We start from the raw sequence: 15,621 nt of genomic DNA, 5'->3' as shown, positions 1-15,621 counted from the left end.
TGAGGGACATGGTTTAGTGGGAGCTATTGGGAATAGGTGAACGGTTGGACTGGATGATCTTTTAGTCTTTTCCAACTATATGGTGGTGATTCTATAATTCTATGATTCTATGATTCTATGATTCTATGACTTCACTCCATGGGGTTTGTGGCTTCTGTGGAGTGCAACTTCACAGTACTGACCCACTGCATCAGCTCTCTGCAGGGCTGCCTGCAGAGGCTAGAATTTCTCTGGGACCAGATTTCGGCACTGACATGTGCCCCAGGAGGTTTTTGAACACGTTATCTGACTTTCAGGCACCACTGATGTGGGGGAGTTGCCTTCAAAGATAGTTTCCAGCTGAACCAATAGTAATTAGGGTTGATAATGTGCTAGAGAAGTGACCTGTTCCTGCCAGTTGTGGGCAGCACACAGCAATGTAGTAATTTTCACTGAAGCAATTTCAGAATATTTGCAAAAGTGCATTTTTCAGGTTTGCCCACATACTCCCGTGTGTCACTTCCCCTGCTGCTCTCTGTAATTAAATTCCAGTACAGTCTTCAGGTTCCCTGAGCCATACTATCTACGGGTTTAATAATAGGGATCGTCTTCACAGCACTGCCATGCCCTTTAGCAGGCAACACAAGGACGAGCTGCTAATTACATATCCCAAGTTTTATCTGGAACACAAAACCATTCCAGTAGCTTTTCCTGTTAGTTCTTCAATCATTCCAGTCAGTTACGGCCACACAGTTAAACATGAAATGCATAAACAGATATGTGTTTTATAGGCATAAAGCACAGCATTACACAATAAATTAGCTGACTGGAGGTCACCTGCTATTTGCTGTTACGTGGCTCAAATTTGAAGTGCTGAGCAGGGTCTGTGCGTGCGGGATTCTGCTGCCAGGGTAGTACACAGGTAGCTCTGAAAGTAATGCCTCTAATTTATTTCCATGGAAACTATTCTGATTTCTGTTCAGATCGTATAAATCTTTCGCCTTTTACTAAAGATTTCTGTGGAGAGGAACAAGCACGAGTGTTGTGAAATTTTTTGAGGCTCCGCTTCAGCAGAAAAATTTTTTCCCCTCACTACAAGAAAGACATTGAGGCCCTGGAGTGTGTCCAGAGAAGGGCAATGAAACTGCTGAGGGGTCTGGAGCACAAGTCTTATGAGGAGCTGCTGAGGGAGCTGGGATTGTTTATCTGGAGAAGAGGAGGCTCAGGGGAGACCTCACTGCACTCTGTATCTTCCTGAAGGGAGGTTGTGGTGAAGAGGGGTTTGGCCTCTTCTCCCAGGCAATGAACAGGACCGGGGAAATGGCAGCAAGTTGTACCAGAGGAGGTTTAGATTAGACATAAGGAAGAACTATTTCTCTCAGAAGGTGGTCAGGCACTGGAATGACTGCCCAGGGAGGTGGTGGAGTCGCCATCCCTGTCAGTGTCCAAGAGGCGTCTGGATGAGGAGCTACAAGATCTTATTTAGTTTGTGGTGGCTATGGTAATGAGAAGACTGTTGGACTAGATGATCTTACAGGTCGTTTCCAACCTTGTGATTCTATGATTCTATGATAAAACAGGCACAAAGAGCACAATAACACTATTTGGTAGAGCAAATTCTCAGCTACGAAACACTATTTTTCAATGCAGTCACCACCATTAGTTATGCATTTCACCAGTGATGAACAAGAGCCTGCATTGCTGCACTTGTAAAAATCTGCACCATTGGAGGTGATCCACTATTTCACAGCTGCTATGAAAGCATAGTTGCTAGGAAAATGTTGCCCATGCAGTCTGTCTTTCATTGGTCTGAACAGATGAATATCAGAAGGTGCCAAATCTGACTATATGGTAGATGTGGTGTTTTGATTCCAGCTCATAATGGTGACACCATGTCTCATCACTGGTAATGATGTGATCCAGGAAACTATCATCTTCAGCCTCAAATTGGTTCAAGAGGTCCCAACAAACTTGCATGTGGTGTTCTCTCTGTTCTTGTACGAGCGCTTGTGGGGCTACGTCACCATCTTCATTTCCAATACACTGCAAACAACATTCAGCTCCCACACAGTTCCCTGGCCATAATCTGGTTCAAATTCTACTGCTATACCACCAATATCTGCCTCTGACATCATGGGCAAACATAATAAAACAGAAGGCATTACTTTCAGATCAGCCCCTGGACTTTTGCAGCCTTCTGCCTTCCTAAGGCCCGTTAGACTTTTCAAAAATTAATTTAATTCTGATAAAATTATAAAGAGTAGTATCACCAACATGCAAATAATGAGGTTAGGTTTGTTTGCAAGTTACATTCAGCTTCTCTCTGTTCTTCAGCTCCATTCTCAATAGCATTTGCTTTTAAAAGAAAGGCTGGTGAGCTCCCTTTACCCCAGCCACTGACTGCAGTACTAGGGAATTACAGCAGTTCCCAAAGGATGTGCAAGATGGGCATGCTGGTAGATTCACTCTGTTGTTACTTTCTGTGAATACCCTACAGTACTTCCAACTGCAGGCTAAGCGTTGCTTTCATGCCCTGATTTCACACAGTTCTGCTCTGGTTGAGCATGCAAACCAATTAGGGCCAAAACAAACTCCTGTACCCCAAGAACTACCCTCAAGATTGAGTGTTGTTCTGAGGTTTGCTGCTGAAATTTGGTTATTTGTGACAAATGCTTAATAATTATTTCAGCTGCTGTGAACTTAACTGGATCAGTTGTTATCTATTGTGCCAGTGTATTCCAAGCTAATCAGAGCACACTAGCTTTTGCTTGGACTTTGGTCCATCTGTTCCTTCAAAATAAATGCAGTTCTAGTGCTCTGCCTTTTGCATTGACGAAGATTCATAGGGCAACTCATTGCTGCAGAGTCAGTCGTGTCTCGGTTGTGGGAGACACGTTCAGCACTCCACGGGCTGGAAGAAATCACACAAAACATTGTGATTTCCCTGCCAGAATTTGCTGGGAATGTGAGTTACACTTATTGATCACATTGTTGCTCATAAGAAGCAGAATATGAGGCAAGACCTCAGAAAATAGGATGGTGTTGGAAGAATATGGTGATAAGAGAAGCCTTGTGCATTTCCAGTGTTTAAAGTTTAATACTAATATGTGTTCTGCTCTGTGGATGTTTATTTGTACAGTTTGATGCATATAGCTGCTTAAATGTGTGCTGGGAGTACGTTAAATGAAAGAGCAGTGTGGATTTTGAGTGGCTTCAGTAGAATGGACGAGGAGTTTCTTGCTTCCCTTTTACAGGCAGAGCAGATAGATGGATCACGTAATGATCTGCTCCCTCCTTGCAGGTCAGAGGACTACACTCAGGTCCTGCCTCTCGTTCCATCTCAATCTCAGTCAGACTGGGGAAGGTCAGACCCCTGTCTTCATCTCCTCCTCTTCAGCAAAGGTTGGCTTACATCCCAAAGTATGCCTGGGTCAGAAGATGCTGACAGGTTTCCAGAAATTATAACAGGCTCTTGAGGTGTTTCTTTCTCCTTCTGTGCTGCGTTCTGAACACCACGCTCAGAAGGAATGCCTTGGCTAGCTGTCTTATAGCAGGAATTCAATATCATTGGGCTGGGATTTAACATTTTATACAGACTGCTGCTGAGCCCCTGAGTGGCCAGCTTGGAGCGCTGTTTGATGACATCTCATTGAGCTGCCCCTCACTGGCAGCTGTTGGGAGTTTCTTCCCATGGTGGTCTCTGCTTGCCTTTTCTGCTCCAGCGCTTGTGTAGGTCATCAAAGGCAGCCTGCCCTCTGCCAACAGCTAGGACAGATAACATCATTTCAAACTGTAGTGTTCTACGTGGGCATCAACACTTTTAATTGCTTAATAGGAGTTTTAATTGTGTAATAGGACAGTATTATCCCCTTGCTTTCCTCAAACCACTGCTTTTAGCGTTTTTATGCAGTGCACCCAGCTGACAAAGTGTCTCTTGAGCCATGGAATTGCACAGCCTGTTTTTTCACAACAAATTGGGCAAGTGTGGGTTTTCAGTATATCTGTGCCCCTGGTGCAGAGCTGGGAGGCATTTTAGTGCATCTAACCACTATAGGGTTGCTGGGTTTAGTTGAGATGTTATTCATACCCATTAAAAAATGGTCCCCAAAATGGCTGGTGCTAGAATCCTGTGTAGATGCCTAAACTGTCTTGCTGGTGAAATTATAAAATCTTATGTACTGTTGTCTTCAAAGAGACTTTACTTTTTCTTTTTTCTTGCTTTGTTTGTTAGTGAAATAATTCATCGTACTCCTCCATGAACGTCATCCATTAGAAATTGGACTAGAAGGTTTCTTGATTGACTTTTTTCATTCTTGTTTGCTGTTTCAGTACTCCACATATATCAGCTACCAGGATGGAAAACCATGGTTCATTTAAAACTACAGAGGAGTATCTTAAATACTGCTGAGATGAGTAGGAACATGGAGTCATGCCCTAAAGTCCTTGTGTTCACCTGTGGACATTGGAAAAATAAGGAAGCCAAACATTTGTCTACTGCAGCATGGCCGCCTCCTTCAGCACTAATTGCTCCATCCTGCCTGAGTAACTTCAGAATAGCTTTTCTTCTGCCCACCCATCTCACCTCCTGGACTTTATTTTTCTTACCTCCTCTCCACTGCTGCTTCTGCGTCCTCTATTGATCTAGAAGAGGTCCTGTCTGTCCATGTAATCGTATCTTTGAAGCTGGAAGAGCATCCTTTGCTCTCCTACTTCTTTTTGGGAAACTTCTTTTTGGGAAAAGCCTCATTCCAGAAAGGCTCAAGGTGCCTTTGGGGTGATGAATATTCATTACCTTCGTTTGGATCTGCCCTTTATTGCTCACAGACTTTCCTCCCATTCAAGTCCAAGCAACCCAACAGCAGTGGTAAGATCCATTTGGAGCATTTTGTGGATGCCCTGTCCCTGGAGACATTCAAGGCTGGACAGGGCTTTGAACAGCCTGAACGAGCTGTAGGTGTCCCTGTTCAATGCAGGGGAGTTGGACTAGATTACCTTTAAAGGTCCCTTCCAAATGATTCTGTGACGTCCATCCTAAAACTGTAGTTGAGTTCCTGTATGACACCTGTCATGAATAAGGGAATGCACTGAGATGTTGGGTGTCAGTGATCAGTAACACATTCTGGTACATTAGTGGTAATGATGGGGAAGAGGAACACATCGGGCAGAAATGATTATTTCAAAATTGGTGTCTGGTTTGTTTTGGCTATATTTAGACCTGTGGTGGTAGCCTGTTCTGGACTGGTTCTGCAGGAGGCACAGCAGCTGAGGAGTCAGAGCAGAGTGAGGCAGAAACCCACAGTCAGCACATCATTCCTTTGTTTAGATATTTACCTGGGGAAAGTGGTCAGTAGGCTCACAAAACAGATGTTGAGTGCAGAGGGAACTGTCAATGAGGGCAGCACATGACAAAATGTAATGCTGTTGATTGTGTGTGATGGACTGCCTGCACAGCTTGACTTTCAGGTCACCACTGAAAATATATCAGCAGCTTCCAAGAGCAGAAAACCTTTGGCAGTTTGAGTCAGCACACACAGTGACAAAGTCCTGTCTTGAGTTCTGGACAAGACCTCACTGGCTGTACTCTGTGTGCTGGGTCACAGCTGCCTCCAAGCCTTATCAGGCTGATCCAAGCTTATTAAAGTTACCATATCCATCTCTATACCCTTTAAAAGCCTTGAGGTGCTTGCAAATGCAACTCACTGCTGCCCAAGGGGCTTCACTAGCTACACAGACAGCATGGAGTAGTTCAGTGTGATTGCACAGCATTACCTGATGGTAATTCCCACACAGTTTTCACAAGGGCATGTGTGATCACTGTAAATGTGCACATTTGCCTCTGGAAGTGCCCGAATGCAGTCACCTCTGTGTACATTGTCATTTTTGGGTCCAAGTTTGCCTGCTGAAGAGGCCAGTAAGTTTAGCATAATCTATCTAGAGAATTAAATCTCATACACCTTTGCACATGTGCTTTTCAGAGTATGTGGCAGAGAGAAATGTATACATATAGACATTTAGATTGTACGCTTGTGACTCAACTCACACATACGAGAGGTGCCCTGCCCAGTAATTCTGCATGGGCAAATTCACATCTACGTTTACCCAAGCAAACTCCAACAAGCAAAAGAAAACACTTCTCTGTGCAGCCTTTGGCTGAGCTGCTGCTCTCTTTGGCACAGGATGTTGTAGCTGCTGCAATTTTAGTATGGGGCCAAAATGCCCTTACACAAGCCTTTAGAAGAGACTGTACAGAACATGACTCAATATACAGATAATGTCTCAGGCTCAGGAAATTGCAGGGCTGCGTGTTTCTGGAAGTTGGGCACATTCTGGCGAGGGACTAAGTACATCTACCCCCCTTTCAAACTCTACCCCAAGAATCTGCCAATGATGCTGAGAGAGCAAGAGGGCCTGAGTTAGCTGGGTTCAATCTGACTCTTATAGCCACTCTTGCAGTCTTACACATGTCCTTACCTCCAATTTCTCCAGCTACTTCAATGAAATTTCATCCTGCACTTTCTGCCTCAGTGTCTGCCACTGAAGAACTCTGGAATGTGTGGATACTGCCAGGGGAGCAGGATCAGGCTGTGGCAGACATCAACATAAACAGACTGTATATCTTGTTATTCTAATGACAACTGTCTGTTCTGGCAATTGGATTTTAAGTTTTCATTACATTTAGAATTATAACAGGCAGTTCATCAAGATTTAGTGGTCTTAGATGAGTGTCTCTGAACAGGCTGAATGCTTTGCAGGTGCCAGGAAAGGAACTGGACCAGATATGTTGACCACTTTTATCTCTTACTAGTTGAAGATGGGGCCCAGACAAGGAGTGGATAGTGTTAATAGAAATTCCTGCCCAGGCATCCAGCAGGAAAAACAGCTTTTTCATATGAGAACCTGAAAGCCTAAGTCTTGTCTTTTTTTTTTTTTTTCTTAACAGATGGGATGCAAAAGAAGGTGAGGACACGTCTTTTCTGAAGGATGATCCTGACAGCCAGGTGAGCTCATCAGCTCAAGGGGGGCTGTCAAGTTTACTCAAAACATGCGCTATCAGGAAGGCTGTCAGCCAGTACAGAGAGGGGAGATCACTGTGCTGGGGTAAATATACCCCTCGACAGCACTCTCTGGGTGGCAGGATGTAGGATGTGAGACCGTTGACCCTCTGTCAGTATAACAACCCCCACTTAGTCTGCTTCACCTGCATCCTTTTGTTTCTTTTAATGGCCTCAGCAGATTTATTCTCATGTGTTGGGAACCATCATAGACAAGGAATACCATATACTGACATAGTTGAAATAAATATATCCTCCGATGTGTTTTTTGTTTGTTTGTTTGTTTGTTTGTTTAAAGAGGAACCTTGGTACAGACAAGCAGAAAAGCAAAGGTGAAGAGGTATTGGAAGAGAACTGCACAGCTGAGTTGGAGGAGAAGGTGAAACCGCCGAGCTTTCAAGAGCATGGGAGGAGAAGTGGGAAGGCCTGGCCTGCCCATAATGGGCAGAAAGAGGAAAGGAGAAGACTGAAGGGGCTCAGCAAGGAGGTCTCTGAAGCCAACACAGGTGACTTGGAGCCGAGGTCCAAGGCAAGTAAGGAACATATTGAGGAAGATGCCAACGGGAAGCCTGGCACTGCTGATATTCCCCAGGAGGAGAGCACAAATAGCAGTGCTTCACAAAGTGGCCTTCCAAGTGCTGTGCAAGCCACTAAGCGTAGCAGTGAGGAGACCTTGTTATTGCCCGTGGGAGCTGATTTAGATGGGGGTGGCTTAGAGAAAAAGACAGCTTCTGAATGGGAATCCACTGAGGACTCTTCAAACAGCCATGGAGGAAAGCTGGACACAGATGCAGGAGACAGACTGGATGCAGATCAAGGACAACTGGTGGGAAGAAGAGGGGAAGAAGTGGCCCAAAACACTGCCCTTGAGGGACAAACACTTGCTCTGAAAGGAGTTGAAGATGCTGAAGACACTAAACACACAGGAGAGCCTTTGTCCACAAAGAAAGACAACTCCAACGAGACTGTTGTTCCTGAGCAGGATATGGCAAAACTACAGTCCAGGGAAGGGGACCAGCCTGAGGATGGCAAGGACAAGGACAGTGGGGACACTCTCAACTAGCAAATAATGCACCAGTTTGCCTGAGATGGAAGGTGAGTTCCTGATTCCACTCATCATTGTGTTTGCTATCCTCACAGCCACAGTTGTGACACTCACAGCCATAGTACAGGTTCACATCTCTGTTTTCCGTGGCCACAGGGGCAACATATCACATAGCTATTCAGAAGCATTCATTAACTGTGATATAGATCCCTCAGATAGTCTAAATCTGTGCATCACAAAGACCTGCCTTGGTATGGATGCAAAAACAAGGGAAATTCAGACAGAAAAATTTGTACAGAAAACTGGGCTGCTGAGCCTGGCTGGTGACAAGCACGAGTTAGGGCACAAACTGAAACTATTCCTGGAAAGGGATAATCTCAGAAAAGTGAGAATAAAAGCATGAATATATTTCTGTCTGTGATAATCACAACTAGAATAACTAGAGGTTAACGTGATCCTGTTCCCAAAACACATACCTACAGAGGCCCATCTTGTGAGCAGTAGCTCAAAAAAGCTTGACATTAGATGGGATTCTGCTATTGTAATTGCTCTGTGAATGTTAAAACTTGAATTATCCGGCAACAGTGATGTGTAAGGCAGGATGAGATGGTTCCTGTCACAAAAGCTTATGAACCAAGTAGAAAGGGGAAAAAACAGACCTGGTTACATAACAAAGCTCTGGGTTTTATTCAAGCAAAGAAATTTTTTCCAGAAAGGCAAATCTAGAACAGCCAAAACAAAAGGTAGAAATTAGAGAGAAGGGACAAAGAAGGAGAGCAGGGAGTCTTTGGCAATTACCTTTGCCAAAAACATTTTTCCCAGGCAGTGTCACAGATCAGGGTGTCATACCTACATGTGCCACATCAACCCAATCAGTCGGGATCTGATCCTGCCGCCAGGTGAGGCCGTATCTCAGTACCCTGTAAGAAGAGACGCAGCAGCAATATTCCTAAGTGGGCACTTCAGGCAATCAGCTGTCCAAACTGCCCACCAAATTCCTTTCCCTCGTTTCAGCAGGCTGTTCTTCAGACCCCTAACCAGCAGCTTGTCAGGTGGTTTGGTTTAATATTCATCCCAGAGACACAAAGAGGCTTAGAGATGAAATGGTTAAAGCGCTAACAAGAAGACTTTCCCTGCAATCCAGTTCTATACAAAGGCACGGAGAAGCTCAAGCACTGCAGCTATTTAGAAAAGACAGAACACTATGAAGTAGCAGGAACTGGTTCTGTACTGGAACTAAAACTCTTTTAAGTGAGGAAAATTAATTCCAGCAGTATTTAAGAGAAAGTTGAGACCTGGATGCATGTAGTACATGGACTTCACTGCCCAGACTGTGCATCTCCAATCTACCAGAAACCCAGAATTAGAGGAAGGAGGAATTAAAATTATCCTGAGTGATAAAAGTAGTCATTAATTAGACACCAGCTAAGAGAGGGAACAATAAATCAGAACAGTCCATTTTCATCTCATCAATGCAGTGGAGATTCCTATGGCTTCATAATGGGCCCTCACTTCAGCACAGTTCTTTACTCTATCACTCTTCTGTTAAGTTATTAAGGCAGGCTTAATTATAAACACAGCCTTATATCTTGGAGAAGACTTGGAGGTGACTTAAGCTGGTGTTTGTACTTAAGCACTCCTGCATCCATTTGGCTAAGCTGGAACCTGAGATCAAGATTGCTCTCTGAAATTATTTACTGCTTGGAAAACACCAAGCATAGCAATGCCAGGGGATCAGTCCCACTGTACTGAGAATCCTGAAGGCAAATGTGGTGTGAGGGGACTGCAAGGTGGCAGTGGGCAGCAGATGGTGTGTGCAGTACTCATAGGAACAAAGATCACAGCCTCATAGAGACTGCTGAAGGGGTCACTCACTTTTGGAAGGACTTTCTCACAAGAGGACACCTGTGGAGGTGCCAGGATGAGCCAGTGCAGCGATTTCTATGACCCCATCTCAGAAACAGGTTTCTCTTTTTCATTTTTTTTTTCCCCATTACATCAACAGCATTCAGGGAATGAGAGAGTGAGCACAGCTTGGTTGTGTGTTTTTAGTGACGTTCTGGGGCATTGCTGTCACCTACTCAATACTGAAGTCACCACAAAGCAATCTGACCTCTCCTTTTGCACCAGTGACAGCCCATTATCAGGGCTGGCTTCCCCAAAAAGATCATGTGCAGACAGGGTGAGTTATGCCAGGAAGACAGAGGGCCTGTCTTTCATTCTCTGCTCTATGTGTCCAATTTGCCAGGAACACCTCTCAGCAAGGGGATAAAGAAAAAAAAGACCTGGATTTCCCTAGCACCAGCTCAGCACAACTAGGACAATTCATCTCTTTGGACTGACAGCAGGGCTTCTAGGAGCAACAAAACAGCAACAATGACAACAGCAACCAGAAGAGCAAAAGCTCATTTGGCTCAAGTCAGTTATGTTGTCAGTGTGTTTGAAGCAAAAAGGTCTCATGTCTATTCCTGCTGTTGCTTTGAAGTTCCCAAATCAACATGACAGGCTGCATAATGACATAGATGGCAGTCATAAATAACTGTGGACTGGTAACAACCACTAACCTTCTCTCCTGGCTTCTTTTGCCTTGTACAGCAGATTAATTTCAGACCACATTATGTATAAAATGCTGCAAAGCCCTACCTTGTTTTCATGTAATTCTCCCAAAAGTGTTATCTCACAGCAGTTTTTTGGAACCAGATTCCTTAGGCTTGCAAAGCAGAGAATGTTAATGTTATGTTTTGAAGTACTGGTCATTCAGTTTTGATACAGTGCAATTTTTGCAAAAATCAGCCTAGAAATCGATGGGGTGATTTTCCAAAATAAAAAAAAAAACCTATCAACTCCCAAAGGGATGTAAAAATATCAATTCCATTATGAAAGTCCCACACACAAAACAATTCTGTAGCAGGCCATTGCACCTGATGTCAGGGAGATGTCCCCTGTTCCAGGATCCCAGCTATCCCAAAGCACAGCAGTTATCTGTAGCAGTGGATTACTCAGCAGCTGCTGCTAACTCAAGCATTTCTGCAGAGCAGTAGCTCCTTGCAGCAGACACTACGTGAATTTTACAGCTTCCACTGCTAATGTCTATTTATGGCACTGAAAATCTCCTGCACCTTCAAACCAGTTGGAGATGCTGTGCAGTGAGCATGGCGGGGCTTTCATCATTTGCTTCAAATAACAAGGAATAAATATTTACCCAAAGTGAAGGACTGGAATCCCTGGAGAATGTCCAACAAGTCCCAGAGAAGTAAACGATACACAAAAACCACAGAAGCTTTTTCCCTGAATTCTCTTGAGAAAATTAATCTTAACATCTTTAGAGAAAATGCAGCTGGGGGTACGTTTCCAGAGCAGCTCCAGGGATCTGACCTTGCAGCTCCAGCTGACGTCAGCAGGAGTGGGGCAGGCAGGGCCTGTGTGCTGCAGGATGGGGAGGGCGGACGGGGTCAGCTGTCTGATGTAAACCAGTGCTAAAGGTTGGTGCAGGAAGCAGGACAAGCAGAAGCTAACACTTCTCGCTGCAGCTCCAGGGCTGCAAAGAACATACCTCTTCCCCCAAGGTCCAAGAGTTGAGAAGATACTGCTGCTGTCTCAGATATTGGTCTGGGGTTAGCCAGGCACAGATCTCAAGGGGTTAGCTTGGAGAGCACTGGTCCCTCTGGTCCTTCTGTGCAACCCAACATCACCCTCTGGTTCTTCTGTTCAACCCAACATCATATTGTGACTTGTGGAGAGAAGAAACTACTAGAAGCTGTTAATGCATTAAGAGGCACGGACCTAGTCATTTGGTACACCTTTGCTTCCTTACGGCTACTGAGCACATCAAGGCTGAACTTAACCAGGGGCTCTGGCAGGCAGGCTGTTGCCATTCTAAGCACTGAACACAGAGCTGTTTGCTCTGCTTTGCAGCCTGCAGCTGCTGCTGGTATGGCAGAGTTGACAGAAGGGAGCACGCGCCCATACCTCAGACGCCTGTGTTAACCTTCCTAACACAGACCCCAGACAAAAAGGAGGCAGAGATCAGTACATCACATTGTGATCTGCATTTTATTTTCCACCAGCTCTGTGCTCAGAGGGAACACATAGAATGCAGAAAGTGATGGTAGCTTAAACCACTCCAGCAGGATCCTCCACCAAAGTCTGCCTTCTCACATTTCAGCTCACCAAGGGTAGCAGTGATAACTGTTCAACCAGTGACAAATCTAGACAGCGACCCACAGATTTGGCACTGCATCCTCTTGTTGCTGATGGCAGAACTAAAGGCAGCACACAGCTGCATTGCTCTCCTGAGTCCCAGACACAAACACCAACCGAGGGCCAAGCTCCAGCAGCCTGTGAGTTATGGAAAAGAGGACACAGCAAAGAGGAGAGAAACGCTAATCACTATTTCTAATTACTAAAAGCAATGACTGTAAAGCCCACCAGTGTCTCAGATGCAAAGACTTGCTCATGCACAGAAAGGTGTCTGTACTGAAAGGATAATACTGCACAAGAGGAAAGAGAACCGTCTAACTGCAGGGAAGAGTGCAGGGATGACAGTGAGATTTTTGGAACCATCAACAGTCATATAGATTAACAATAAACAGAGCTAGCTCTGGGGTCATTTCAGGCTTGTAAAACAGATTATAAAAATGTCTACAGCTGCAGCCTTACTCTTCCTTCAGCATCAATTATTTTAGTACCTTGGATATGACTTCTGTGTAGTTCCATATTGGATCTCTGTCATTAGATAATTCCTTTGAATCTTCCCTTTTTATGGGAGCCAAGCTGTCTATTGCCTATGCTTCCTTCACAATATTTCATCTGTTTTTGCTTTTATATTCCTTCTCTATCCTTTCTTATGAGCTTCAGGTGTTGAAATCTGCACCAGCTAGAGGCGGAACTGTGAATTTCAACGTGGATGCAGAAAAAATGCCAACTCAGCAATTCTGAGCAGCACTCAAGCATCTGGCAACTAGAGGGGGAAAAAAAAAGAGTATGCCTTTCCTAATGAAAATCAGTGTACTTAGATCTGGAGGCAGAACAGCAATTTCAACTCACAGGCTAGTGTTTTCATTGGAGAAAAGCTAATACAACTTCAAGCCACAGATAGAGGGATGCAGAATCCTACACCAAATCAGACCTTCCTCTTGTTGCTCCAGGTGCTGTACAGGCAAAAAGAAAATCACACATAGATTACTGTTCTTAAGCTGAAAGGGAAACAGTCTTACCTAGCCCAGAGGAGGACTACAAGTACATTTCATGCAGTCTCACATATCTGGTTCCTCCCCTGGGCTGCAGTGCTCCCCAGATGCTCCCATCAGATCTGGCAGGTAGGTGCCTGGGTTATGCCATGCTGGTACCCACAGCAGCTGCAACCACACAGGAAGGTCAGACTGAAACTCAGCAGGCACTTCAAATTTAATGCTTAGCAGTTCCCTGAAGGCTGATAATCCTGTTACTGTGTCTGTTCTTGTTTTGCCAGGACAACATGCTGAAGGTGGTGGATGAGAAGAGGAGCACAACATTAGCCTCACTCTTTGATCTTCTATGAAATCAACTTTCAGCACCTTCCCTGCGCCCTTCATCACTTCCAGCTCAGCCCTTGCTCTCCATATGTCAAAGGGCAGGGAAGGCTACCCACACTCCCCACAAGAAAAACACCATCACTTTTCTTTTGTATTTGTTTTGCCTATATTGCAGCTGTGTGGCAAGCCAATGAAACGTCTACTGTATGCACTTTATTTTATTTAATAACTAATTCTGTTTAAAGTTAAGATTTTTCCTTCTGGGCAGCCTACCCACTTCCTCCCCCAGAGGCTGTCAGGGAAGCGCATGTGCACGGGCTGCTGGGCTCTCCAGAGCAGACAAGTGACAAAGCAGAACACTAGGAGACAGCACGAGAGGCTGTGCCGAAACTCAGTAGGCAGGTGAAGCAGGGCAGCTCTTGTAATAGAGATTTGTATGTAGTTGAAGTGGTGGTGGGCATGTACAGTAGTTGCATGGGTCACAGGCACAAAGGCGACAGAGCGTTCTTGGGATACACTGTTGAGCACGGGTGCTTTTGACAAGTGCATGCCAGCTATGGCATCTCATCCTTTCAGAGGCCACTCTACTCCTCCAGCTAGATAAGGTAGGGCAGAAACATCACAACACTCTCAGACATAGGGTTTGGATTTTGGTTCATACTGGATGGAGCCACGAGTTGGATCCCCGTGGATCCCTTCCAACTTGGGTTGTTTGATGGTTCTATGTCAGGAGAGCAGAGTTTTCTCTGTGTTTCACAGTTATGAAAGGTAGCTGCTACACTGATAAGGTGAAGCTTGGCAACTACTGCTACCTAAGACCAAAAAGTACAAAAGCTGCAGTGACTGGGGATGCAGCTTTGTGTCAAGTGTGACAAGGAGTAGAGCAGCACAAATGGAATACTCTTCCCTCTTTAACAGCAAGGAAGGAGCTGGCAGCAAGAAGCACAGCCAAACTGGAGTTGCAAGTCAGAGCTTCCTGTCAAGTGCCAGCCTTCATGGTTGTCCTTTCAAAGCCTTGGGCCTGAACAAGAAGGTAACTGCTCCCTTGGAAGCTACCAAGCATAATTTTTGAGCAAACCTTAAAAGATGCCTTTCAGATTAAGAAACTGGTTGAGCATTACAAGCACAAATGAGCAAAAACCCCAGTTTGGATTCCCAAGCAACTGTAAGGCTCACAGCAAACAGCAACTACCAAAATACGGCTACTTATTAAGGAGCAGGCAGAAAGCAGGCACAAGTGCTTAGATTTCTAAGTGACAGAGAAGCAAGGATATCACCTTCCCTTCACTGCCCTAAAACCTGAAGCAGTTTCAGGAGTCAATTGCAGACACGTACGCGTGGAGATTTACTGGATTTCATTGCAAGCTGCATTTGCTAGCCAAAATGGCAGGCTGCCTTGATGATAAGGTTGGTATATGTGGTGGACTGAAATACTGTATGCTGTTCTAATAAACTAGTATTTGCACATATAAACATTTTGCTTTTCCGCATCTGTAGCACCTAAGTCATGAAGGACAAGCCTGGGAACTTCTATGTGCCAAATTCAGGACAACGTATTGGCTTCAGACCAGGCATTAACAAGAAACAGAGCATGCTGCTTTCACGCTTTATGTAGAAACATCTTTGCCTCACCAAAGCCTGGGCTGGGTTTATTTGGGAACGGATAGACAAAAGCCAGATTATAAAACTACTCCAGGTCCTGGAAATTCTCCATCACTTAAAGACCCATTCCCCACAACCAACCTTAAGTCCTTTTTAAAAAAAAAAAAAAAAAAATCAAAGAGCCCTGCCCTCCATCCTCCTTTACACCCCCAGCTCCATGAAAATCCAACAAATCTTGCACTTAATGATGCCTAGGAAGGATCAAGCTCTGTACACTGTACTGTGCAGATGGTGCCTGTCCTCAGTGTAATTTCTTCCTGCTTATGAAAACCTGCTTGAATGCATTTTGGTTGGTGCCCAGATTGCAGCTCTTCAGAAAAATTGGAAAAAATCATGGCTAGCTATTTCTTCTTTACAGTGAGAGAAAAGA

The 15,621-nt window shown here is 44.7% G+C and overlaps 1 protein-coding gene and 1 non-coding gene across 3 annotated transcripts in view; both read left to right on the top strand.

Annotated features, from left to right (window-relative positions):
* The window catches only part of CCDC9B (coiled-coil domain containing 9B), a 44,598-nt gene extending 29,540 nt beyond the window's left edge, over positions 1-15,058 (top strand). For both annotated transcript variants that reach the window (XM_042836804.1, XM_042836803.1), the window contains 3 exons: positions 6,920-6,977; positions 7,330-8,126; positions 13,547-15,058. In XM_042836804.1, the coding sequence (XP_042692738.1) occupies positions 6,920-6,977; positions 7,330-8,094 (823 nt within the window). In that variant the 3' untranslated portion in view covers positions 8,095-8,126; positions 13,547-15,058. The remainder of the gene's footprint in view (positions 1-6,919; positions 6,978-7,329; positions 8,127-13,546) is intronic.
* LOC122170155 lies at positions 943-1,056 on the top strand. The gene has a single exon (XR_006171708.1). It is a non-coding gene; the product is annotated as a U5 spliceosomal RNA (small nuclear RNA).
* Positions 15,059-15,621: the final 563 nt, after the last annotated feature.

Source organism: Centrocercus urophasianus, unplaced genomic scaffold (genome assembly GCF_019232065.1).
Source record: "Centrocercus urophasianus isolate 14NV4802_14NV808 unplaced genomic scaffold, USGS_Curo_1.0 seq_63, whole genome shotgun sequence".
Classification (NCBI taxonomy): domain Eukaryota; kingdom Metazoa; phylum Chordata; class Aves; order Galliformes; family Phasianidae; genus Centrocercus; species Centrocercus urophasianus.
Note: the sequence above shows the minus strand (reverse complement) of the source record. Positions and strands in the feature narration are given on the sequence as shown.